The 27862-nt window shown below is 36.2% G+C and overlaps 1 protein-coding gene across 5 annotated transcripts in view; it reads right to left on the reverse strand.

Annotated features, from left to right (window-relative positions):
- The window catches only part of CRAMP1 (Protein cramped-like), a 43271-nt gene that overhangs the window by 1535 nt on the left and 13874 nt on the right, over nucleotides 1-27862 (reverse strand). Inside the window, exons 7-14 of one of the 5 annotated variants that reach the window (XM_051213337.1) lie at nucleotides 27320-27510; nucleotides 25104-25311; nucleotides 14978-15189; nucleotides 8223-8462; nucleotides 7327-7764; nucleotides 5748-6185; nucleotides 4123-4801; nucleotides 114-259 (exon numbers count right to left, since the gene is read on the reverse strand). In XM_051213337.1, the coding sequence (XP_051069304.1) occupies nucleotides 114-259; nucleotides 4123-4801; nucleotides 5748-6185; nucleotides 7327-7764; nucleotides 8223-8462; nucleotides 14978-15189; nucleotides 25104-25311; nucleotides 27320-27510 (2552 nt within the window). Of the gene's footprint in view, nucleotides 1-113; nucleotides 260-3285; nucleotides 4802-5747; nucleotides 13695-14977; nucleotides 25467-25550; nucleotides 27511-27862 lie in introns of those variants that run through there. The other 4 variants (XM_051213333.1, XM_051213335.1, XM_051213334.1 and 1 more) reach the window with 4 other exon arrangements.

Raw genomic sequence — 27862 nt, forward strand, 5'->3', positions numbered from 1 at the left:
TCCAGTTTTCCGTTATAAAAAAGGCGAATCATATAGAAATAACAATTTAACATTGTACACCCCTTTGAATATTGAAAAATATCATTATGTACAGAAAATAGAATAGAACTTACAGATTCATATGACGGTCTTATTGGATAAACATCAGGTTGAATAATAAGATTTGAAGCTATAAGATTTAACGGTTCAGAGTGAACATCGGTACTCTGCTCTCCATCAGAATGATCTAACTCCATATGGTGTACATCCATTACAGCAGCTATCATGAAAAAATGAGATAAACGTCAAATTATATAAGGAAGTTTAAAAACACCGGAGAACTGATATCAAACTTTCAAATATCTAGTTTATAAAGAACTAAGGTCTTAAGAAAACGCATAGAATACTGCTTGTGAGCATAAAGTTGGTGAGTAGTCTTTGAGAAAATTGAGGTATCTTATGAAAGACATACTCTAAGTATATCCCGATAACACGTCTGAAAATTCCCTTTTCGAATTTTGTCATCTTCAAGAAAATATCATTAGAAATAGGATGAGCCAGTCAGCTACAACGTAGGACCAGGCACATATGTGCATCGGTCCAAGATGCCACAACTCAATAGCACATGATGAACACCGGATTCATAATGTAGCTAATTCAATGGTGGTAATATATAAAAGGATTGTATATGAGGATATAGTACAGGAAAGAAGAATTAGTTCATAGAAAGAAAGGTATAAAGTAATTTTAATCTCATAGTTTAAGGGAAGATAAAGGGCGAATACATCTACACCATTATGATGAATTCTAAGCCATGTCACCCAGTCTCTAGCCATTGTTTACGATAGTCACGCGGACCCCAACCAAGTAGTCTGCATCTAACAACATGCCTCAGACTAGAAGTTGGTGACTTCAAGCACTGGTGCCACGTTTTGGTTTGGCCGCCCCTAACTTTCTTCCAACCATTTCGGACACCAGACAGCATTGCGCGTCGTGATAATCAGTGTTCAGGCATAAGAAACACGTGGCCCAACCATCTCAGTCGATGAAGATTCACAACCTCATCAACTGATTTACTATCATTCCCTAATATCCTGCGTCTAACCTCACCATAACTTACCCGATGATCCCAGCAGATGCGAGCAATATTTCCAAGATATGCGTCGTCAAAAACTAGTAGCCTATGAGTATCTTCTACTCTTAATGGCCACGTTTCACAGCCGTAAAGTAGAACACAACGAACTGCCGCGCAGAAACTGGAATTAATAAGTCAAATGTGAGAAAGACGACACTCTTATCAGCCGAGACGTTTAGAACGATGGACGGAACAGTTTAGCTGGCCTACAGCTACTCTACATCTACCCACAATTCCCAGACAGCGTGAATGGAATATTGAAGTAGGTCCCCCAACTCTGTCTGAAGTTTAAAAGGTATTGTGAATCGCGAGTTGGCTACTCTAAATTCTACTGATTGACAAGCTTCAGATATCCCAGTTCGACCCCAATACTGTTCCCAATCTCCAATATATCAGAACACGAACCGTAGATGAAAAATCGTTTATGGGGTCAGGAGCAGCAGAATAATGATTTACAAACAAATGCATATTTATACAGTTAGGATTACTATAAATATTGACCAACAGAAAGATGACACGTTAAATAATATTGACCAATAGGAAAATGACACGCGAAATAAATATTGATCAGTAGGGAAATGACACCATTTAACGTTCAAGGGTAGAGTTAGACTTAACCGGATAATTGTTTTTGGGATATTTTTCTGAGTATCCCAAAAAAGGTTATAGCTATTCTGAAACGAGAAAGAGCAGCTGGTCCAGATGGAATAGCTCCAGAGGTCTTTAGGGACGGTGGTCCAATTTATCGATTAGGTTGACTAATTTTTTAGCTAAAATCTGGGAGTTGAAATAAAAGACTATTGTATTCATACCTCTAACAGCACTCAAGGAATAGGATGAAGAAAATAGGGAGTTAATATTTCACAAATGATTTATAAATAAAATTAAAAACAGCGGGATGATTCAGCAATTCCTTATAGGTAGACGAGCATAACAAGAAACGAGCGGGAAATATCTGTGATGACGCTTTTAGAAAGATGAATTACTTTTCAGAAAATTATTACCATAAATAGTAGTAAGATTCAACGCTCAAGTAACCAATAAAAAATATTATAGCTTAACTTTCTGTATAAATACATCAACCGTGCACCGAAAGATTACCCATTCAATTTGCAAACTGTAAACTATTAAACACCAAACAAAGATTTTACTTCATGGTAAGTTTTACATTGTCACAGACTGCTAGGTTTGAAGCTATTACGAGTTTACTAAGTATGCGAACGGAACAAAGACTTGTGAACGTAGACCAATAAGCTAGCTATTTGATGCGTCCGAGCCCCGCTAACTAGAGGAAGAAGTCCAAGCCTGGAACGGGAAAGTATATTACGTAGACCAGAAGCACGAGTGGATAGTAACAGACACAAATCAAACGTATATATACAGCATAAAACTATCCTTGGGAAGCGTTGCAAAAATACCATACTAAAAATACATAACGGACCAATAGCGTTAAACAGACAACACAAAAATCATGGAATGTCTCAAAACTTGCTGAAATTAGTGACAGTTTATATTGGTCTATTAACGTTGGAGAAGAGGGAATGTAATATACACTGAGGAATCTTTTTGAATCTATAAGTACTTTGAAAACTTTGCCGAGGTCAATAATACCCTACGAGGAAATATTGGTTTTATTTTATTTTTGTCAATAATAAAGTAGGCATTTCTGAGGAAGGAATAATTCCAATCTTTCTTTGGACTCAGATACATACGTTATAAAAGGTGGAAGTAAAAGCATACTAACTTATGGGTGGACACAATATGTAAAAAATGGCATGATAATATAAATTTGGTCATTTTTATAAACCTATGGTTGAATAAAAATGTCCTAATAAAAATCTGTAGATATTTAAATGAACTAAGACGACAAATGAGGGCGAGATTAGCTACTTGGTTTGAAGTAACAAATGTGTATAATATTACAGTTAATATGGGACTTGCAGTAATCAGAAATAGGTTTCATATTGCTCAGAAGTTAACATAGATATAAGTTGAAGATAATACATTTACAGTTGCAATAAAACATGAGTATTCAAATTTTCATAATGTTTACAAACAAATAAAGAACCTTAACGAAATTAAAAGATATTCAGAGACGTTTTTTATATATATATATATATATATATATATATATATATATATATATATATATATATATATACCAATATTCAAAAAAAGATAATTTCTTAATGAATAAGTAAAATTTAGTCCATATTCCTTCACTATATCAATTAGGACATGGTGCAATGATTTTGAACTTATATCAGGAAACTGAATGGCAAGTAAAAAAAACTAAGCATAATTATTTTAGCCAGTAATCAACTTTACAGGGACTTTCATGAAAATAAATAGTAAAATGAACAACCACAACTTTGTTAGGGCGTTCACAACATTTATAATAGTCACTTGAAGACATGAAGGTAGGAACTAGTCAAGATTGTAAAATCATCGCATCACGTAAACCAGAAAAATCACCGATGAAATTGTACAAATGAAAGGATTCTATCGATAACATTCAATAAAATAATCTAGACATACTTGCTTCATACAAGTACATAGATATAAATATATTTTATAGTAATAGGTTATTAATCTATAAGAAAAAATTTAATTAGTTGAAATGACAGAATCATTCTCTACATAATCACAGTGAAATATATCCAGTAGTTGTTCTATTTTTCGATCTAATTCATTTACGAAGTACGGATTTACGTATTTAGCTTTGGACAAGATATTCTATAGGAGGGCTAGTGATACTACTCAACTTATCAAATCAAAGTAGGTGTCACATAGTTTAACTCTGTAAGCCAATGACATAAAACCGAACCCTATAACCACTTATATTAAGGATATCTAGTAAACTTTATCAAATAAAGGATTATTTACTGACAGGAATATATAAACTTGGTAATTCAGTCATAGAAGTTTTGATTTTTGTCATAACTATATCGTTAATTTGTATGGCACTACTTTACAAACATAGCAAATATGAGTGAACTTTCACTTACCAGCCATTGAATCAGTAAATGAAATATCACCAATTGATGGAGAAACTGGTGGATAACTACAAACAGAATCAATTGTTCTAAAGTCGAATGATTTTTCAGCATTCTCTTCTATTTTAAGTGAAACATTTACATCATTAGTTGTAGGTGTAGAGAATGTTGTTTTATGTAAATCTGGCGTTGATAATTCATTTAATGGAGATAGAGTACTATCAGTAGGTCGAGCAGATGATTCAGTTAATATATTTTGATTATCATGAGTAGAAGATAAAGGACAACGTGGACATAATGTATTTAACAGGGATGCCAGTGTATCATTACTGAACGATGATGATGACATAGAGCATTGATTTGTCTCTGTTGAGACTAACAATAGATCATTCATATTAACATCTGTATTAAAAGAATTTTTAGATAATGAAATAAAAGACATTACATTATTAGATTGTAATGATGATAAATTTGGTGAAGATGATAATAAGCTCGATATGCTATGAACTTGAGGTAACTGATCATTGAAAACAATTGATGTTGTTACCATCGGTTCATTATTCGATACATTAATGGATGACCATAAATTATTAGAATTTGATGGTGTTGAAAGTGTTATTGATTTAGAATGTAGATTATTAACAGATGCTTCATCACCTTTGATTGTTGTCAAAGTTTGATTATCGATTACCTGTAAATTTGATCATATATGTACATATAGATGAATACAGTAAAAATTATTTACCAGTATAGGGTTGTGAAGTTTGTTGAATTTCATTGAAATCATGAATCGATTAATGTTAGATCACAATTGAAAACCTAGAAGCACTGCAGAGCCGTTTCGTTCTAGTATGAGACTCTTTGGTAGTGCATATCCACAATCCCGCACGCGGGACTCGGACCAAGTACCTCCAGTCTCGCGTGGACGCTCAACCTCTAGAACACTGAGCCGGGATCCAATAATTTTAATGTCATATTTCAACAAGTCCACGATATTGAGCAACCAACTTCACGTTCGCACGAAACCGAAGGTACTGAGTTTGAGTCCCGCGTGTGGGATTGTGAATACGCACTACCAAAGAGTCTCATACTAGGATGAAATGGCTGTGCAGTGCTTCTGCGTTTTCAATGGTGGTCTAACATTCATAGGTTCATGACTTCAATGAAATTCAACAATCTACACAATCCTATAATGATAATTATCATGTGCTTAATGGTGGCTGGCTTCGAGAGGTAATTTTCAGTTCTAGTGAGAAGCTATGACCAGTGGAGATCAACTGTGTGAGGTATGACGCAGTTACCCACCGAGGATAATGATCACTTATCAATGTATCTACTGAACAGTTTCTTACTATAAACTGTAATAATACATGATTAGTTAAATGGTACACAGACAACTCAGAAGTTACGAATGGGATGTGCATTTTAAATATCAGCCTCAGTCGTTATTCGAGATATCATACTATCAAACAAGTTAACGATGTCTAATAGTGATTAATCTAAGGCGTAATAATCGATATACAGTTGTCTTACAACTAAAACAGTTCGTGATCAAAATTATATCAAAGTTACTAGTCACTTTCGTGGAACCGAAAACTTCAATATAACATAAAATTCACTTTAAAAGGAACGCTTACCTGAAGTGATTGAACTGACGATTTAGTCGTACAAGGATTTGCTGAAGTATTGTATGATGGAGGTAAATTATTTGAAATAGATGTAATTGTTGATGGTTTTGATTGTAATTCTTTAGTTAGAATCGAATTTTCAGTTAAACGTTTGTTGACTTGTGATATAATACTAGTTCGACGTCGTGCATTAAATGCCTTTAACGATTCTAACGATGAAGTTACAGGTGAATTATTTTCATTCTCAATCATACATGTGGACGTTGAAGGAATAGAACTAGACGATACAAAAGTGCCTGTTAATGGTGTCGATGTTTTTACACTGACTTGAATGGGTACAGTTGATTGTTTCGGTAGTAATGGGATATATGGTCCTTGACTTATTGCTACAGTTGAAGTTACTTGTCGTTCATGGTCTAATTGTCGTTCAACAATAGGAACTTGTATCTAAATACATTAGAAAAAGAAAATATTAGTGCACAAATAGTGAAATCAGGAAGAATTCGAGGGAAACTTAGTGTCTGTGACAATAATACTGCACACAGATCACTATGATTGAAATAAACCCCAAAATTGGAAGTACAGTTCATATACATATGTATAGTGTAAGAATATTTTGGTCATAAATATCAATTTACAAGATAAATACAAATTTCTTCAATGGCTGATTGTTCTGTTTCCTAATATCCATTTATTCGGGTTTGGCGTAAAACCTAGAATTTCGTGAACGGTCATCACTGGATCACAAATTCATGTGATCGATCACACATCATTATAAAAACAGTGAATATGGAATTGACATTGTATGAATTTTAATCTTTGCTGTTAAGTATTTACAGCTTAGTTAAGTTATACAACAATTATATGTAAACATAATGGACTGTTACAAAAGGCATAATAAAACAATGCAATCTTCTGTTACTAGCAGTATCGATCGATGTTAGTAATTCGTGCAGATCGTATTGAATCTAGTGAAGTCCGAACTAAGAACAGATGGATGCCTAATTTACTAGGTAAGTCCAACATGTTGATAGTTTATTGAGTAGTCAATCAGTCAAGTACAACGTAAGACCAGGCATATATATGCATCGGTTCAAGTTGTCACACCTCATTATCACAACAAGGTGAACACAAAATTTATGGAAGCAGTTACTTCAACGGTAGTATTATATATAAATAAAGATTGCATATACGGATACAGGGATAAAGAATTAGTTCGTAGAAAGAAAGGAATAAATTGATTTTAATCTCATGGTTTAATAGAAAACAAAGAGTTTATACACCTACGCCATTGATTCTGAACCATGTCACCCAGACTCAAACCACTGGTTAGGATAGTTGCGTGGACCCCAACCATGTAGTCTGCATCTACCAACATGACTAAGACTAAAAGTTAGTGACTTGAAGGACTGATGCCGCGTTTCGGTTTGACCGTCCATAACTTCCTGTCATTCGTCTCTAATACTAGTCAAAACTTCATTGATAAAACAAGGATTCAAATTGTGTTGTAAAAATCTGCTTATATAATTTGTGGCTTCTGTCAGTTAAGCTTTCACATTAAAAAAACAAGCTTCATACTTAAACTAACTTTTTGTCCAACTGGTTGTTGTAATAAGACTAATTTTGGACTTTGAACTGAAGCTATTGGAGGCTTCATTAAACTATTTGTTGTTAATAATGAAGAAATAATTGGATTTGAAGCTGAAAAGGTGGAATTCAGTTGGAAAATGGATGGCTGTCCATTAATAAGAACCTGTATAGTATTTGGCTGAGAATACATCATAACTGTCGGTTGCTTTGCTGAAATACTGGTAGTCACTGTTGAAGGTTGTTGAGCTGTAACCATAATAGGTAATTCGGATATCTGTGAAAGATGACTTCCAGTTAATGTTTTTGGTAATAATGTTGATGTGCAGCTTTGAGTTGCCGCGACTGTAGCAACTGTTGAGATGTTAACGCTAGGAATAGCTTGAGAAGAATGAAAAGATGTAGGGACTGGCGTGTTGCTTCGAATAGGATGACGAGACTGAAATTGAAGATTACGTTATTTAAATATAACTGAATTACATAAACAAACGAATTAAATTAGATGATGAAATAGGTTAAAACATATCTAAGATTATAATCTAAATCAATTCATACGAAAGTTTGTTGGAGGATGAGTAACTAACTAAAAAAGTTTATTATTAATAAGTTTATTGATGACAGCCGACCATTCAACCAAAACCAGGAGTTAACTTAAGCATTCGTTTTCAAAATCTGAACATTGTGAAGAAATGAAATAATTAATTCTTTTCCACACGTTACTTCATTTTACAAAATAATTCAAAAAGAAAGAGCAGTAACATTATCTTACTACGCTAAATAAATATGGTTTTGCTGGCTTAAATGGACAATCTATTCGTAAAAACTATATAAAACAAGTCAGATATATATGATAATATTTAAAAACATCATTAAGGGCATGGAAATAAGTCAACTTACAACCCAATCACGATGAAGTAAATAATCACTGGCATTCAAATGTAAAAGACGCCTTAAACCATTACTTATACCGTCTCCATCTGGATCTAATGGTGGACATATTAGTAAGTCGGAGTAAGATGAATTCAATTGTTTCTGTAATCCTTTATCTTTAGTGCAGAAAAATTGATATTCAAAACGTATACGGTCTGGACAACCCAAAGACAAATAAATAGTTACCAGTTTAATTTCACGTGCCATCTAACATAATTGAGAAAAAAAGAACTGTATCGCATCTGCAAAACCGAGTCAAATTAGTCAATCAGTGAACAAAATTCATTAAAAAAAAAATAAAAATATTTTAGCATTATCCAAATTACCCATTAAATAACTACACGCATCAATGTTCTAGACCGAGTATTGATGGAAATTTGCTGAATAAGTCGTAAAGAGCGTGTGAACTGAAAACTTGTTATTTTTATTCAGTGTTTTACTCAACGACAAATATAAGTTTTTTAAGTAAAAATGGTCGTTGGATAGCAGTGGAATCCAGGACGCACGTTTCGTCCTATTCGGGACTCGTCAGCTGGATGTGCCTGCATCTCAGAATTGATTTTCACTCCGGGACTCAAAACAATACCAAATGAATCTATGTTTTTAAAATACTGAAATTGGCCAGTGACGTTGTACCTTGAAAATTATGCAACATGAAATCAAATATGCATTTGAAAAGTATTCCGTCTGGTATCATGGTGAGAAAAATTAACTTGGCTTCTTCAAATGAATGAACAAGTTGATCACGTAAAGTGGGGAAGCAATGCAATGTTTAATGCCATATTTTTATGATCGTATATATATTTAAATAAAAGTACTTAGCTATACCAATGACTTATCAAGCAAGTTTACATAGTTTTCTTCTGAATTTAGAATAGTTACTACAACGCCCCCAAATGCCCTGGTACGGCCGAGAGTGGGGAGAGTCCGCTCTCCCTCTCGAAATACTCACACACGGCTACGCGTATACAGCCTCTGCCAAGGAAGTCCTACTCATTGCCTTCTCGTGGCGGGGGTGTTGTTTACAAAAATGAGAGGACGAAAAGCGAATGTCCGGTCCTTTAACCGGATCCCGAACCAATAGTGCACATGGGCTGGCTCCAGTATCCTGCGGGAACAAACGGCGTATGAACCAATCGTTGGTCACCGGCTACCATGGAACTGCATCTCCTTACGATGCTCCACTGCCTTGTGGGTCAGACCTTTAGGTCAAAGGCTCGGGGTGTGGCCCCCTAATATAACCACCAGCTTCGGTCTAGGCACCCGGGCAGTATCACAGCCCACACACAAATATGATGAACTGCCCATAATTATGGAAACTACTTTACTTGCTTCAACTAACAATCAAATGATTATTATTACTATTATTATTTACCACACTATTCACCCTCTTTTATACTTATACAGCGGCTCGTCTTTGTTGGAAATTCGACTCTATCTAAACGTTCTCGAGTCACTGTCCGGTTGAAAATTGTATGTTACCACTGAATATGAGTACTGAAGCAGTTTTTCTGAAACCACGTGCACCAATCAAACTGGCTGCCTTCAACGTTCGCACACCTATGCAGGTTGGACAACAGATAGGTCTGGCTATGTCTTTAGAAAGTCTTAATATCGATGTTTGCTGTCTATCCGAGACTCGTATTCAAGACTCTGGTGAAGTACTACAAATTCGCTCTCCATCTGTCGCTTCGAAAAGCTTGTTTTACGTGCGTTTATCCAGGGACCCTGTGGCATTTTCGTCTGGTCTTGCTGGCGTTGGTGTCGCACTAAGCGCTAGAGGTGAGGCAGCACTAACCGATTGGATCCCCATTAACAGTCGATTATGTTCTGTTAGATTAGAAAGTTCCATCAAAGTGAGAAGAAATCGGCGAGAGAAACGATGTCTTTTCGTCATCTCCGCCTATGCCCCGACAGATTGCAGTTCGGATGCAATCAAGGATGAGTTTTACCACCAGTTATCTGTTCTTCTCCAGAAAGTGCGTTCGACAGATATTGTAGTACTAGCCGGAGACTTGAATGCTCAGGTCGGACGTCTAGGCACAGAAGAGAGTCGTTTAGGTGGCTGATGGGGACTCGTTGGTCGCAGGTCAGTTAACGAGGACCGTCTACTGCAACTGTGCACAGACCACAACCTGTTTCTGGCTAGCACTAACTTTCGGCACAGTCATCGCCGATGTGCCACCTGGCGTCCTCCCTCTGCATCCCAAGCCTGGACTCAGATTGATCACATCGCGATCAGCTACCGCTGGCGTGGTTGTGTACAAGAATGCAGCTCCTTTTGGAGTACCTATCTGGACTCTGACCATGCCTTGGTCTGCGCCAATCTTACCTTACTTTTCAGTGGACAACGAAGTGACCGCCACCAACGGATTGATGTTAGCAAGCTGGTTGTAACTTCTGTTGCTAGTAAGTATCGAACCGAGCTAGTTTCTAGGCTAGCTACCATTCCACCGAAAAGTATAGATGAGCATTGGTTGCAATTGCATGACGCCATGAAAATGGCGGGTACAATCAGTTGTGGGTTCGCGAAACGTCCCGCTTATAAGCACTGGCCTTCCTCAGGCTCCTTACAACTCATTGAAGCCCGTCGGTCTACTCCGGGTGACCGTGAGTTTGACCACAAACGAAGGATGTTACGTAATGAAGTTGGGCAAAGCTTGCGTAACGACCGAGAAGCCTAGTGGTCGGAGCGCGCTAATGAGTTGGAAGCAGTAGCTGCATCTGGTAATTACCGGAAGCTCTTCCAACTCATCCAAGCCACTGGCAGCAAGAAGTCTGGTGTGAGAGAAACAATCTACGAGGATGATGGGATGACAATCACTAACATCCATCGACGTCTTGGACGATGGGCAGAATTTTCAAAGGGCAGTTCAACTGGCCTGCTGCTCCGGCAACATCGGTCAGACTGTCCTGTCCTCCATGGCTTGTGACGACTGATCCACCAAATGAGGCGGAAGTCCGCAAGGAACTCCAACTCTTCAAGCGCTACAAATCACCTGGCCCAGATGACTTACCTCCGGCTCTTTTTAAAGATGGTGGTGACTTTCTGACTAAGGAACTGACGACGTTGTTTACAAAGATTTGGGAACTAGAGAGTGTACCAACGTTATGGAATGAGTTGATAGTTGTCCCTATCTTTAAAAAGGGTTCACGTCGTCTCTGTAACAACTATCGTGGGATAAGTCTACTTCCGATTGCGTCCAAGCTATTGGCTTCCGTCATACTTCGTAGGTTGTTTAAAACCCGAGAAAGATTGACTCGCGAGGAGCAGGCTGGGTTTCGTTCTGGTCGAGGATGTATTGATCATATCTTCACCCTCCGCCAAATGTTAGAACACCGTCATACTTATCAAAGGCCAACAATCGTAGTGTTTCTTGACATCAGGGCTGCCTTCGATTCGTTGGACAGGACTGTTCTGTGGGATTGTCTATTGAAGAACGGTGTGTCCGGGAAGTTTATTAGCATCGTAATAGCCCTACATACAAACGCCTCAGGCAGAGTGAGGACATACAACCACCTATCTCCATTGTTCCATCCGAGCAGTGGGGTTCGACAGGGTTGTCCAATCTCATCATTCCTCTTCAACTTTGCCATCGATGACATTCTGGAAACAGCTCTGATGGATGTAAGTAATGGTGGTGTGGATCTGTTGCCTGGAGAAAGAATTCTCGACCTTGAGTATGCGGATGATATTGTCTTACTGTGCGATAATGCCCAAGACATGCAATCCGCACTTAATCAGTTGGAAATCAGTGTCCGTAGGTATGGCATGTGCTTTGCACCTTCGAAGTGCAAAGTACTTCTACAAGACTGACAGCATTCTAATCCTGTACTCACCCTGGATGGTGAGCAGATAGAAGTAGTCGAGAAGTTCGTGTATCTAGGTAGCTGCATAAGTGCTGGTGGGGGTGTGAGTGATGAGATCAATGCACGAATAGTGAAAGCCAGAGCGGCTTATGCCAATCTGGGCCATCTTTGGCGCAGAGATGATAATGCAATCGATGTCACCATCTTGAAACACCGACTTCGGTGGCTTGGACATGTTCTACGAATATCGTCCCAGAGAATTCCACGTCGTGCATTATTTGCCGACTCTGGGACTGGTTGGAAAAAGCGGAGAGGTGGTCAGTGCATGACATGGTGTCGTGGTATGAAAGAAAGCTGCAAAGGACTGGCTTCTGTCGGTCCTTCACGACTCCCTGGTTGGGGTCCGAGAGATGGTGCGACACAGTGGCTAGAGACGTTATCAGATATGGCTCAGAATAGAAGCCAGTAGCGATCCTGTTGTAACCTTCTTTTACTTTCTTCATAAAAAGTGGTTGTGTCTCCCTTAACTGAAAGATTTCTTCTGATTGTACCTTTCCGTCCCCTCATTATTACTATTATTATTACTACACTACCTTACACCAATCTCTTCGTTATTGTTCTCTTTTTTTTACGCTCCTTACCTTTTTTCTCTTCGAATTCTCATTGTTTTGTGTGGCGCGTATATATTTGGCGCACTCTTGTACCAATATTTATGTGTTCAAATAAATAAATAAATAAATAATAGTTACTTTAACAGACGTTCTTTGCCAATATATCACATCAATCAACTTATTATAACTAACAATTTATATCAAGTAAATTCGTATACTATGTTGATTTTAGTCATTCAATGACAAAATACTGTGGCATTTATACTGCCTAAATGTTAAGATCAAAATGTACAAAACAAGTGAAAAAATATCAAGTATGTATTAGTTAGATTCAGTACTACGCCACTAGAATACTAACTTTAATTCAAATAATTTCTGATAATAATGTGTTAGTGTACAGCAACGGGATTGAAAATAAGCAGACAGTTTTACCTGGGGAACGTTAAATAGATATGTAGTGCGAAATAAAAAAAATACACAAGTGAAGTATTTACAATAAAATTTATTTAAGATAATAATTATTATATGTTGTATAAACAGTGTTGGTCCCAAGTACTAATGATTTTGTGATTTACCCTAATAACTACATATGGATCCTTAATATAGAAATTTATTCTGTAACAATATTCAGATATTATATAATTTATCATTCATTTACTTTACCTTCACTGTGATTAAACAATCCATTATTAATTAAAGGAAATCAAAAAACAAGAAAATATTACAATTTATATTTTAGTGTTATATAAAACTGAAGCTTCTCCAAAAAAATTAATCTACAAATCCTCCCTGCTAAAACAAATTTAAATAATAGATGAAATTGGATTTGTGGTAAATAAATTTATACATTATTCGGTCCATTGTCAAAAGGGAATGAGCGCGAAAGTTACATGTTATTATGATTCAGTATAAATCAATCAGGTACTAAGAGATAAATAAAGTTATGACATAGTAGTCATAAATTAAGCTTTACATTTAGATACTGTAGCTTTTCATGGTCTTTTGATTTATAACTGGTTATTTACTAAATAACTTTTAAATATGTTTATTTTATATAACATTGAAATACGTGTGCAATTGAGTTTGTAAGTAGTAGGAGACCCTTTGATATTGGTTCGGTAAAAATTTATGAGTTATCAATTAACGGTTTATACCAGCATAGACTGATTCATCAATTCATTATCTTATAACAATAAGTAATGGATAGCTATTTGTTATTAGTGGTAATTAATCACAGCAAAGTAGTCCGAAATTACAAGATATTAAATTTGATACTTTACGATCTACTAAAGACGTGTTACATTAATTATCACTGAATTTCCCATCTAATAACACGATAACCGAACAATTAATACTATGAATCTTGATCACTAAGTATATGTTCATTAGTTGAATGACAGGAGCCCACTACCGGTGTTGGGGCTTTTTATCCCCTACTTATATTGAAGAGGGCTTTGTGAATATAGTTTATTCAACTATTTCTCTCTTTGAGAATATGGTTTTATTTTTTATTTGTTTATTCTTTTGTATTTCAATTATTTTGACACACTATGGTATAAGGTGCATTACATGATACTTTAACCAATCAACTAGTTGTAAACAAAGTAGCATCTGACTCCAATCGCCACAGGGCCAAATAACGAGATGAAATTAACAGGATTTGCAGCAAAGAAGTCGAAGTAATAATATCATCTAAGATAGTGAAAAAGGACTACACATACAGTGTACAGTTTGAGTAGAAGGAATGAATTAGTGGGATAAAATACGTACAAAAAGAAATTGAAACTTAAGGCAAATAGTGTAAACAATTAGGTCAATGACACTGATTTTGAACCATATCACGACACTTCTTCATTCATTACGATCATCATGTAGATACTAACTAGGAAGTTTTCACCTACTAATCAACGATTTCATGGGATGATACCATGCCTTGGATTGGAATTAAACATTACCCACCCAGCGGTTTCCCAATATCAGGGCAATGCAGAAATACTGCTAACGTATGTATGTACTGTATGTTCAAAAACCATGTTACTCGATGCTTACACTGAACTCACCTTAAGCTAAATGTACAAAAAATATTGCTTAGCCGATTGTGATTCACGATTACTGCATTATTTTAAATCTAACAATTCGCATGACTAAACCACCGAACGACAGTTGCAAATTAAAATAATAGGTAGGATTCTATAATTCTGGGGAACTAGCTAGATAGAACAAGAATTCCTGAGAGAACAAACAAATACCATTTACAACAAAACCCTAAATAAGCATAATTATACTACCCCACACACCCACCTCACGTGTAACACCAATTGATAATTGTTTCCCAAGATCTCTTAGATCTAACTCAGCATTTGACGTTGATGTAGTAACTGACAAGCCATTAATTGATTCTGAATTTCTGAGATCTGACGTGCGCAATGATGACGATGTTAAGTTTGTTGTCGAATTCGAAGTAACTAAATCTGGAGATTCCACAGGATCGTCATGAACTGCATCTTGTTTTTCTGATAATCAGAGTAAAAATAAAATTAGCTAATGGACAGTTTTAGACACCTATCATCCTGGAAACGTAACCCGGTAAAAATTGGGAAACATGATAAAAATATCTTACTTATGTAAATAAGCGTAGACTTAATGAATTTGAATTTGGTTTGGCGAAAATACAAACTAAATGATAGCCTTATTCAAAGTTATATTTTTGGTACAATGTGGGATTCTCAGTGTAAAATACATTGATCTTAAACAATGGTAAATATTTGAGTGAAAATATTGCGGTAGTGAAGGACACTGAGAAGTCGTACTACCTATATATTGGTCTCATCTAAAGCACTACTGAGAACGAAGGAGCACTAAACAGATGTTATGGAACTCTTCAAATGTATGGATCCACGTTCGAACTGTAGACCTTCAGGTCCCACAGAGAACACTTGAAATTTACATGGATATTTAATTTCCGACATGGTTTGATCGTAAGAATAATGAACAGGGATTAAACATCAAACAAATAAGTCAATACTAACTATCAGGGATTCCCTATTTTTTGCGTAACGGTACGTTTATTATTATGACAGCTAATATTTTATGTGAATATATTACGTTATATAGTTCACTACCAATATTTCTCTAACACACAACTGAGCTATTTCTCTCATGCGGTAGCAATCTTAAGTTCTGTTATTAGAAAGAACAGTTTCGTTATATTAACAGTACTGTTATGAGAAGTCTCTTGGGTAAAAATGCATGAAAAGCACCTTTAAATATCTAGAATTATGTTTTTGATTCGGATACGCATTACAATGTACGACTGAGAGACAGGATTATCAAGAAAGCCATGCGGAAAATTTAGATTTTCTTAACATAGAGGTGACCGGAGACAGATGGTTGAATATTTCAGAAGATCACTTATTATGTACATACAATTATGTGTTCATTCAATAGCTTATTGAAGGTTATTAAATTACAACCTGGTATTAAAATAGAGAATCAGAATCCCAGCCAATGACAATCAAGTTATTATTTAGTGTTGACAAAGTGTAAACTATAATTGATTAAAGAGATTCATCGAAGTTTCATACACACTCTGCCATTTTATCTTAAAGTGTGTTGTGCTGGGACGTTTACGAGAATAGATCACTGCAGACTGAACAACATGTAATCGACCACAACGGAAGAGATAAATCTATTTTTATCATCGTGTCTACCACATGCATATCATTTTATCAGATATTATTCCAAATTATAAATCCAACCACTCAGCTAGTGAGTTAGTGAATGGATGTGCAACAATTCACTTACATCTTAACTAATACAAAACACAGAAAAAGAAACAAAATTCATCGAAATAACAAAGAAAAAATCCCTAGTTTACATAGTTTGTTGTTAGAGATCAACTATCTACAACACAAGAAAATGAAGTCACACAGTTATTGCACACAACACAGTATCCAAGGTTATAATTTACGAAAAGTCTATATATTCTACATACTATTATAATTACCGACAAATTCAATGCTTTAGGTTTAAAAAAATATGTATTTATTTCTTGGAAGGAACGATTAAATTCAGTCTAACTGATGATGGTCGATAAAATGATCAAATTACAATGATAGGGTCCATAATCCAGTATACGTAAAAATTTCTTTTTACCAAGAAGAAAAACAATCATAATTCTAAGATCTTAACACAAGAAATAGCTACCTAATGTTAACATAACTGAGCTGACAAGTCATTGATGCATCACTGTAAAGTATATTAAATTCTTTCAGTTCCGGTTGTTGATGATGATTTGTATTACTATAATCAATTTACATATTACATATTATATCCAAGATAATATTTGAACATTCAAAAATATTTGAAGATTAACTTTCTTAGACTAACACCTAAAAGTACCATAAGACTTACCAATCAGATGGGTCATACAGATCTGACTACAATATTTCAAGCGATCAACAGAAAGAACAATAGATTAGATATTTAATTTGATATTAGTTGACATTTAAAATTTGTTTAAATTTTGAATTATTGAATATATAAGTATGGCTTGCTGATTGCTGCAAATGCCTTATAATGATAATATCAAAGTATTCTAGTCATTTTAACATCAATCATTTAATTATAGATACAAAAATCCTTTAATCTAACTTCATGATGAGCAACTGAGTTGTAGCAATTGCAATGAAACAATGGATATGATTTACAAGTAAATACAATGGTAGATGTTTCAATAGAATTAAAAACTGGATTTATTAGATGAAAATATTTGATACATACAAATCAGGGTTACTCAAAAAAATAGGTATTTCAGTATATACATAATTACGACTTTCAAGAGTAAAACTTGAAAGACAGAAAACCGTAAAAATCAGAATAACTAAATATTTTGAAAATAGTATGGATTATTCTTTCTATGCCAATAAGTTTTTTAAAAACTTGACAACCTTGAATGATTTTCGCACCATAAACTAGAGATAGTATCATTGAATGAAGCAGTGGAAACCGAAGGCCTGAATGAGGATTCAGGAAAATTTTGAAATTCATTGAAAGCAACCTTATAAAGAAAATGCTAATATGAGAAAATAATACTGTATGGTATATGACCAATTCTATGAGAAAATTTCGGAGATTCATTTATGTATTGTTGTATCTGAACTACTTACTTCTACCGAAATGCAAATGTTCCTCAGGTTGATTTTAATCAAAAGCAGATATCACCACGATTAACATTTAAAATAAAGTAACATTGAACTAATGTTTTAACGTATTTTAGCACTATTTACTTGCTAGTACTCATAAAACGTTATTTTTTGACAACGAATTTAAAAGAATTCTGCATTGTAGAGTTGTGTAATGATGATGTGCTATTAGCTCTAATCATTGAGTCTTAGACTAGAACTCTGCTTTATTTACTTCGGTTTAGATAGCTGCATAGTGTCTCTTATTCTCAGATAATTTTGCTCGATTACTCAGAAGTAGCATCTTACCATATCTTGTAACTTAACCAATTATACTTTTTTCTTACCAAAAATGTTTTCTTGAAAGGATTTCACCATCTGTTGGATGACTATATATATATATTAAACAGGTACATTTTTACAAGATCCAAAAGCTTCATTTTTACGATGACTGAATTGGAGCCTACGAGTTAAACTTAAAGTTGTTTTTAAGAATATTCAAATAAAAAGAATTTCTAGAACTAGACAGGACTGGATATATATCTTATTCTATCATGACAATAATAATCCTTTAACATCTGTTACTTGAAATAAAGGATAGACAGATTGATAATATAGAATAATATTAAGTTGAGGACAAGACAAGAAGTTGTTAATACCAATTTCGAATCATTTCACGTAAATTTGGTGATCATATTCTAGCATTTTCGTGATGCGAGGTGAACAGGATTGATAAGGTTACATAAAATTTCCTATATACAAGCCTTCGGACGGTTACTGAGCGAGAAGTTCATTGGGTTAGAAGATGAATTAAAATGCATAAGAACTTTATATATATATATACTATCCGTGAAGAGATTTCATCACCCAACTTCATAAGATTGGTGAGACACTTTGGCTACGTAACTCCTAACCCTTTTAATAATTTATTCTCTAGCTTCACACTCAAAATAATTATAAACCAGTTCTTAAGTCGCATTATGCAACTAAAAAACGAGAAACTTATTTCAAACATTTTAACATTATCAAGGAACGTATTTATTTAACATCATTGCCAGAGTTCTTACCACACACAAAGATAATATCTGTGGATCCTTATTCGATGAGAAAATTCCAAGATGACGAATTACATTCATGGGAAATCAGACGAATAAAATGATATATGTAGGATTAATATCCATAAAGAAGAAAAAATTGTTAAGTGACAACAATTATATAGGTAATTCAGATGAATGGCTATAAGCCGTGACTAGAAAAAACCATCGAAATCAGCTATCTGTAGTGTACTAAGGTAATTTAATTGAATTATCAGAAGACTTTAAAGTCAATTAAGTAGATTGTTGCTTATCGGTTACTGTTTGTCACTACAGTCATACATCAGTAAGTATATTTGCGTGGAGAACAACTACAATCATAATCAAAAAAGTAAAGGTATTTATAAACAATTGTCTAAGCGAGATACTTAATATTTGTTGGACGGATACCATCAGCAACAACCGATTATTGACAGAGAACAAACGAACTTCCAAATGAAGAGGAAATTAGAAAAGACGCTGGATGTAGGTAGGACATATATTGAGGAGATATCATTAAGCTGGATCACGAGGCAAGCCTTAACTAGGAATTCAGAAGAAAAGAGGCAGATCAAGGGACATATTGCGTCGGGGATTGGAGGTAGACATCGAAGGAATGAATAACATTTGGTAATAACTGGAGAGGGAAGCTGAAGACTGAATTTGTTGGAGTCCTAGTCGGGGGCTTATGCTCCACTATGGGTAGCAGGCGTAAGTAAGATATACTAGTGTTTCATAGTCTGAAAACGTGTAGAGGCATGTTACATAGACTCAACTTTATAAAGGCGCCAGGTCCAGTTTTCCTGAATTCTACTGCTACAAACTACATCTAGGTCCTACCAAATTAAGGAAGCAAGGATCTTTGAACCTATGTGGCATGAGCTGATTTACATTTAGTAAGTGTTGGACGAAGACAATGATAAGGCATTACACAGAAAGCAGTAAGTTTACCGAGTATTTAGCAAACTCAACTAACGTAGTTACAACAGTCAAGCATTTGTTTGCCATTACAAAACTACCGCTGTACAAACATTTATGATGACCTTGGAAAAAATCAAATGAAGCTAGAGATTCAGCTTTAATTAAAGATTATGTTGACGTTATTTGATAATCCGTGTACACCATATTACTACAACTGATTCATTTCAATTTTCTGGTTTCATAAAATCTTTTGAGACTATTTAACGTGCCTAGGAACAATAAAATTTAATTTCCATGAAAGCATTATATTTTAGCTTTTTGTTACATAAATTAAAAAACCTAATACCCTGAAACACAAAATCTAGACCTGACGAATCCTAACTGATTTTCTTTGAAAAACTAATTTTAAAACCACCCTTATCACCGTGAATTTAATTAGTACATATCTCAATCACATTTACGTTGTGAATGAATTAATTTTGTTAAGTTTTTTTTAAAAAGTGTGACTGATTTATGCAAATCAAAATATTTCACTTCTTTTCAATACCTTGTTCAACTGTCAGAATGAAATGATTGAATGAATTGTTGAGTGATTATGAAAATCAATAGATAATTTGGTCTCATAATACTTAATTTCAGCTAAATTATTCATGTCTTCAAGAACAAACTATTGATAATTGAGACACAATATTGTTTCGGTGTTTTATTGTTTTATAAGAAATATTCATTTTACTAAATACGTACGTAGTTTATAAAAATGTTAATCAATTTTTGATTAAAGTTTAAAGCAATACATACGGTCCATTAATCACGCTCAAACACTACTACACATGGTAGATTTATTAGCCAAATTCAAGGAAGGTCTTTGAAAGTAATCAACTAGATCCTACAAACTTTACACACTTTAAATGTCATATACTATTAAAATTAGGGTCAAATTTGATTAATTTATGTCAGCTTTTTGTAGTTCAAAAATAAACGGATGATTGTCATCTACAAGTTAAATGAATTACTTTTCAGAAATCCCGACCGTTGTTGCCACCTTAACGTGGTGGTCGGGCTTGCCTATCGTGATGAAGCAACCGAGCTATACTGGCTGGAACAACCGTTCTTCAAGGTCCTACCATGTCAGACAGGTCGGTTGAAGATCGGTAAGAAAAAAAGCAACAAACCTAAGGTCCGAAGGCGAAGTCGTGCTGCTGACTGTACAGAGGTGTGACAGCAGTAAGGTGTTTCCTTCAGACAACCAGCAGCGTGACAGCGATGCTGCCTTCCCACAAGGACGGGTGGGGTTAGAAAAGGTCAACCCTAAAAATGCACACCCCGCATTATCTCACGGATATCCGTCTCCGGCGGTAAGGTCTCAACAAGTACGGAGCTAACACAAAAATTACCCATAAAAAGGTCGTGTGTGACCGACCTCAAGCAGTTGTCCCTTGGGTACTGCGGTCACGCTCCCAGGTCACTAAGGCCACCTCTAATCAAATTTCCTTTTCAGGTACCTCCAGAACAACCCTTCCACGGTGTGGGCAACCGGGAAGTGATAACCGCCCTCATACCTCTAACAGCACTCAAGACCAATGTATTCATAATCAACCTCCCTCTTCAATTCCTATTATTTCTCCTACATCGACTTTCAACACTGAACTTCCTCTTTTGGCTTCCTCCTCAAGTGTCACCATAACCAACGATTCTAGTGCTCAAAATACTGTCTCAGGTCTACTGAAACCTCGCTCCAAACTACACATTGGAGCCTTCAGCGTACGCACTCTATGTCAAATCGGTCAGCAGGCTTCCTTGGCTAGAACCCTAGAATCTCGTACCATTGATGTATGCTGTGTCTCTGAAGCACGCATACAGGATCCCAGTGTGGTCATTCACTTGACCTCACCTCGGCAAAACGGAGAGCAAACGAGATACACCCTCCGTGTATCTGGTGCCCTGACGGCCAGCTCTCGTGAACTGGCAGGAGTAGTCATAGCACTAAGCATGAGGGCGAAACAAGCACTGTTAAAGTGGATCCCCATTAACAGTTGTTTATGTGCTGTTCGGCTAAACGGCTCCGTAAGAACTCGGAAGGATAGGGACACACGTCGTTGCCTTTTCGTCGTTCTTGCCTACGCTCCCACTGACTGCAGCTCAGATGATGTGAAAGATGAATTTTACAGAAAGCTTTCTGAACTTCTTCAGAAAGCTAAACCTTCAGACATAGTACTCGAAGCAGGTAACTTCAATGCCAAGATAGGTAGTTTAAACCGAACAGAAAGGCATTTAGGTGGGTATATTAGTATTCCGGCACAACGAACAGATAATGGTGATCGTCTGCTGCAACTATGCTCAGACAATCGTTTTTTTTAGCAAACACAAATTTTAAGCATAAGGAGAGACATCGTCTAACAAATAGACCATATTGCCATCAGTCATCGTTGGAGAGGGTCGGTACAAGATTGTCGCTCATTCAGGAGTACCTGCTTGGACTCCGACCATGCCCTAATACGGGCACGCATCTGCTTGCGCCTCATTGGACGCAAAAAAGCCACATTAAAAAGACCCATTAGAACTGAATTGAGTTGCGAGAAAACCAAAAGTAGGTTCCACGAACAACTGAGGTCACACTTAGGTAGTTCTGAAAACGAGGCTGACCCAGATGTTGTTTGGAAAGATATACAAACAGCTGTGGAAACAGCAGTGACATTTATCAGTGATTTAAACCACAGGGTTACAAAGAACCAATGAATTTTTTCAAGGTCTATTGCACTGATAGATTCTCGTAAACTCATCCCATCAGGTTCCGAACATAATGAAGAGCGACAACAAATCAGATCTAGGTTAAGCAAAAGTCTAAGAAACGACCGTGAGCAGTGGTGGGCAACGAAAGAAAAAGAAATGGAAAAGGCAGTGGCTATAGGGAACACAAGACAGCTCTATAGACTAATAAAAGAAACTGGAATTAATAAGTCAAGTGTAAGTCAGACTATTTCGGAAAAAGACGACACTCTCATCTGCTCCCAGTCCAGACGTTTAGAACGATGGGTGAAACATTTCAGAGAACAGTTCAGCTGGCCTTCAGCTACTCTACAACTACCCTCCATTCTCAGACAGTGTGAATGGAACATTGAAGTAGGTCCTCCAACTCTAGCAGAAGTTCAAAAGGCTATAGTTAATCTGAAACGAGGAAGGGCAGCTGGTCCAGATGGACTGGCTCCAGAGGTCTTTAAGGATGGTGGTCCAATTTTAGCGATTAGGTTGACTAATATTTTAGCTAAGATCTGGGAGTTAGACGTTATCCCATCTAACTGGTCACAATCACTTATCGTCCCAATATATAAGAAAGGGTTAAAATCATACTTTGACAACCATAGAGGGATTAGTTTAACTAATATACTATCTAAAATACTAGCCTCGATAATTATCAGACGCCTAACTAAGACTCGTGAACTGCAAACACGAGAGAACCAAGCTGGCTTCAGACCTAGTCGTGGCTGCATCGACCACATATTCACCATTCGTCAGGTTCTAGAACATAGGCATACTTATCGGCGTCCGACAATGGTGGTCTTTCTCGACTTGAAAGCAGCATTTGACTCGGTAGACCGCGAGATTCTGTGGCAGTGTCTGTCATTGAAAGGCATACCTCGGAAGTACATAAACCTTGTGAAGGCTCTTTACCCGAACACTACCAAGCGAGTCAGAGCTTATGGCGAACTGTCATCTGCTTTTGCAACCTCAAGTGGTGTCCGTCATGGCTGTCCACTTTCTCCCATTTTTGTTTAACTTGAACATAGACCAATTGATGGAAATAACATTCACGTCTACTGAATTCTCGGGTATTGATCTCCTTCCAGGAGGTCCACTTATCGACTTAGAATACGCAGATGATATAGTCCTGTTTGGTGGAGACGCTGATAAAATACAGAGTTTTTTGGTAGCACTAAGCAACAATGCCAGAATGTTCGGAATGCGCTTCTCTCCTTCTAAATGCAAGCTGCTGCTTCAGGACTGGTCTGCATCAACACATGAACTAAGGATAGGGAGTGAAGTAGTCGAACGCGTTGACAACTTCACTTATCTTGGAAGTCTGATCAGTCCTAATGGGTTGGTGTCTGACAAAATCTCAGCACGGATTCGAAAAGCTCGCTTGGCTTTTGCCAACCTACGTCACCTGTGGCGAAGACGAGATATTCGTCTATCAACAAAGGACGAGTATACTGCGCGGCAGTCCATTCTGTTTTAATTTACGGTAGCGAAACATGGCCATTAATAGTGGAAGACACTCATAAGCTACTAGTATTTGGCCACAGATGCCTTAGAAATATTGCTGGGATCACCGGGTAAGTAATAGTGAGGTTAGAGGCAGGATATTAGGGAATGATGGTAAATCAATTGATGAGGTTGTGAATCTTCATCGACTGAGATGGTTGGGCCACGTGTTACGTATGTCTGAACACCGATTACCACGAAGTTCAATGCTAACCGGTGTTGGAGATGGTTGGAAGAAAGTTAGGGGCGGCCAAACCAAAACGTGGCATCAGTGCTTGAAGTCACTAAATTCTAATCTGATCCATGTTGGTAGATGCAGACTACTTGGTTGGGGTCCGCGTGACTTTCGTAACCAATGGTTGAAGACTCTTGGCGACATGGCTCAGAATCGATCACTATGGCGTAGGTGTATACACTCTCTGTCTTCCCTTAAACTAAGAGATTAAAATCACTTCATATCTTTCTTTCTACTAACTAATTCTTTCTTCCTATAATATATTCTTATATGCAATCTTTCTCCTATATATTACCACCTTTGACCTAACTACTCCTATGAGTCCGGTGTTCATCTTGCTGTGCTAATGAGGTATGGCAACTTGGACCGATGCATGTATGTGCCTGGTCCTACGTTGTAGCTGACTGACTGACTTTTCAAAAATGGTGTACAGTCTAGTTTTCCAATAGCTTTCTCAGACAGTGTATATTACAAGATTCTGTATTCGTTATCTTTCTCCTAAAAACACCTGAAAAACTATGAAGTTACAAAGCAAAGTCAAGTTGAAGTCATATCTAGTCTATGTCAGTGATATATAACAACAGTTTGTATGATTTAACACATTCCTTTAAAAGAAACATATATTTCACTAGCCATTCATAATCTAATAATATTTGAGTGGAATTACCTTTGAAATTTCACAGTAGGCTTGACAAATAAAAAGTTAAAATTCTAAGAAAAAAGATGATACACAGTTTAGTTACTTTAGAATATACCTGTGGGGCATACATTTGACTGCATCCTAGATTTATGGAGTTTGGTATCCATTCGATCTAAATAAGCACGTAATCCAATGTCTCCTGAACGAATTCGCGCCACTTCTTGTATGCGAATGGCACCATCGATAGCTTGACTATAGCATAAGTTGAGCATAACCGATGGGACTGTGGATTCGTGGACGGCTGGGAAACCAAGAAGTGTTCTCTAAAAGGGGTAAATACAATCACCGAACTTTTACATCCAACAAAGAAAGAATTCCATGTTTTAAAATCCCTTATCTCATGCAGTACGTTGTCACAATTGGTGCGTTTACAAACACTAAAGCGTGGTTTGAATCCAGACATAATATTAGAAGGTAGAGTATATATATATATATATATATATATATATATATATATATATATATATATATATATATATATATATATATATATATATTATTGGTAAATAATCACGTTAAGGTCAATTCGAATTCATGGTTGAATAAACGAATGAGAATTTTAAATGGTAAGATTGTTAGCTACACAAAATTGAAGGTGATACTCGACAGTCAATATAGGATCAACGATTTTCAACTGAGGCTCTAAATTATCTTTCGCGACTAAGTCAGTCAGTCACAACGTAGGACCAGGCACAAATATACATCAGTCCAAGTCACCACACCACATTAGCAGAACAAAATGAACATCAAATTCACAAAAACAGCTGCTTTATATCGATATTTCTACCATCTAATTCTTTCTTCCTGTACTATATCCTTATATGCAATATTTTTTTGTTATATTACCAACATTGAATTAACTACTTCTATGAATTCGGCGTTCATCTTGTTCTGCTAATGAGGTATGGCAACTTGGACCGATGTATATATGTTTCTGGCCCTACGTTGTAGCTGAGCTGAGTAATATATAAACGAAATATTGTGTATAAGGATATAATACAGGAAGAATGTGTTAGTTCGTAGAACTAAATGTATAAAGCAATTTGAATCTCACTGTTTAAGGGAAGACAGAGAGTGTATACACCTACGCCATAGTGATCGATTCTGAGCCATGTCGCCAAGAGTCTTCAACCATTGGTTACGAAAGTCACGCGGACCCCAACCAAGTAGTCTGCATCTACCAACATGGATCAGATTAGAATTTAGTGACTTCAAGCACTGATGCCACGTTTTGGTTTGGCCGCCCCTAACTTTCTTCCAACCATCTCCAACACCGGTTAGCATTGAACTTCGTGGTAATCGGTGTTCAGACATACGTAACACGTGGCCCAACCATCTCAGTCGATGAAGATTCACAACCTCATCAATTGATTTACCATCATTCCCTAATATCCTGCCTCTAACCTCACTATTACTTACCCGGTGATCCCAGCAATATTTCTAAGGCATCTGTGGCCAAATACTAGTAGCTTATGAGTGTCTTCCACTATTAATGGTCACGTTTCACAGCCGTAAAGTAGAACAGAACGAAGTACCGCACAGTATGCTCGTCTCTTTATGGATAGACGAATATCTCGCCTTCGCCATAGGTCACGTAAATTGGCTAAAAACTAAATGAGCTTTCCGAATTCATGCAGAAATTTCGTCAGACGCCAATCCGTTAGGGCTGATCAGACTTTCAAGGTAAGTGAAGTTGTCAACGCGTTCGACTACTTCACTCCCTATCCTAAGTTCAGGTGTTGACATAGGCGACTAAATCTTATTAATTATCATGAAATATATAAAATGTCTTTGAAATTTATACTCTTAAGGTGAGACTTAGCGTCAATCAGTACAGAGTACTTCTATGTGACCCGCTGACGTTTATCGATAACGCAAAAGTTTTTGTGTTGAACTCTTCAATAGGTCGTTTCACTACTTATAAGTAGCTCAAATAAAGCACCAGAATTGCCCATTACGAAAAAACACATCTCATTAAAACATCTCAGAATTGTAGAAGTACAATTATTTTGTAATCCACATTAATCAGTTTACAATGGTTCTAAAACTCAATATTTATATTGCAGACTAAACTAAAAGTTCAATCAGATGAGTATTAATCATTCAAAATCATGTTTACAATTATTATCTTGTGGATTGAATATTTCATGATCACCATAGGTTGTACGAACTTTGATTATAGTCTGTGAAGGTATACATCTAAAGTATATGGTTAAAATAAATTAGCACTTGACAAAGAACAACCATTATAATTTGCTACATAATATCTACCATACGCTCAGCAGCCAATTGCCATTTGTTTTCCACTAGAAAAATAACATCTGAAAGTTGACGATTAATATCAACGCGTAGTCTTAAACGGGGATTTTGCTCTGCCTCTATTACTCTCCATGCATCTGTTTGTGTCCGTGGAACTAATTCAATCCATACATCTTCAGGAAGTAGGAATTCATGTGTAGGTGCTAAAATTTGATTTGAATGAGAACTGCATTATTTTAGTTGAAAAATTTTAAAAGTATTTGTTAAATGAATCCTCTACAGGACTAAGTACCTAAATATCAAACCTAATGTTCTATAGATGGCAATGTTATTTAAAATAAAAATACATGAGCTATTAAAGACGGGGAATTAAAAAACCGATAAATCAAGAAGAGCGCGTGTAACCCATATCCGAAAATACCGGTCAGTGAACATCCACAACAGAGTAAACCAATCCACTATCTGGATATAGTAATCTGAACTTCACCTTAATATCACTTACTTGGAATCTTACCATGAAATAGCAACATTTAAAAGACAATTTTTATCGAATAC

The sequence above is a fragment of the Schistosoma haematobium genome, chromosome 3, assembly GCF_000699445.3.
Source record: "Schistosoma haematobium chromosome 3, whole genome shotgun sequence".
In the NCBI taxonomy this organism is placed as follows: Eukaryota; Metazoa; Platyhelminthes; class Trematoda; order Strigeidida; family Schistosomatidae; genus Schistosoma; species Schistosoma haematobium.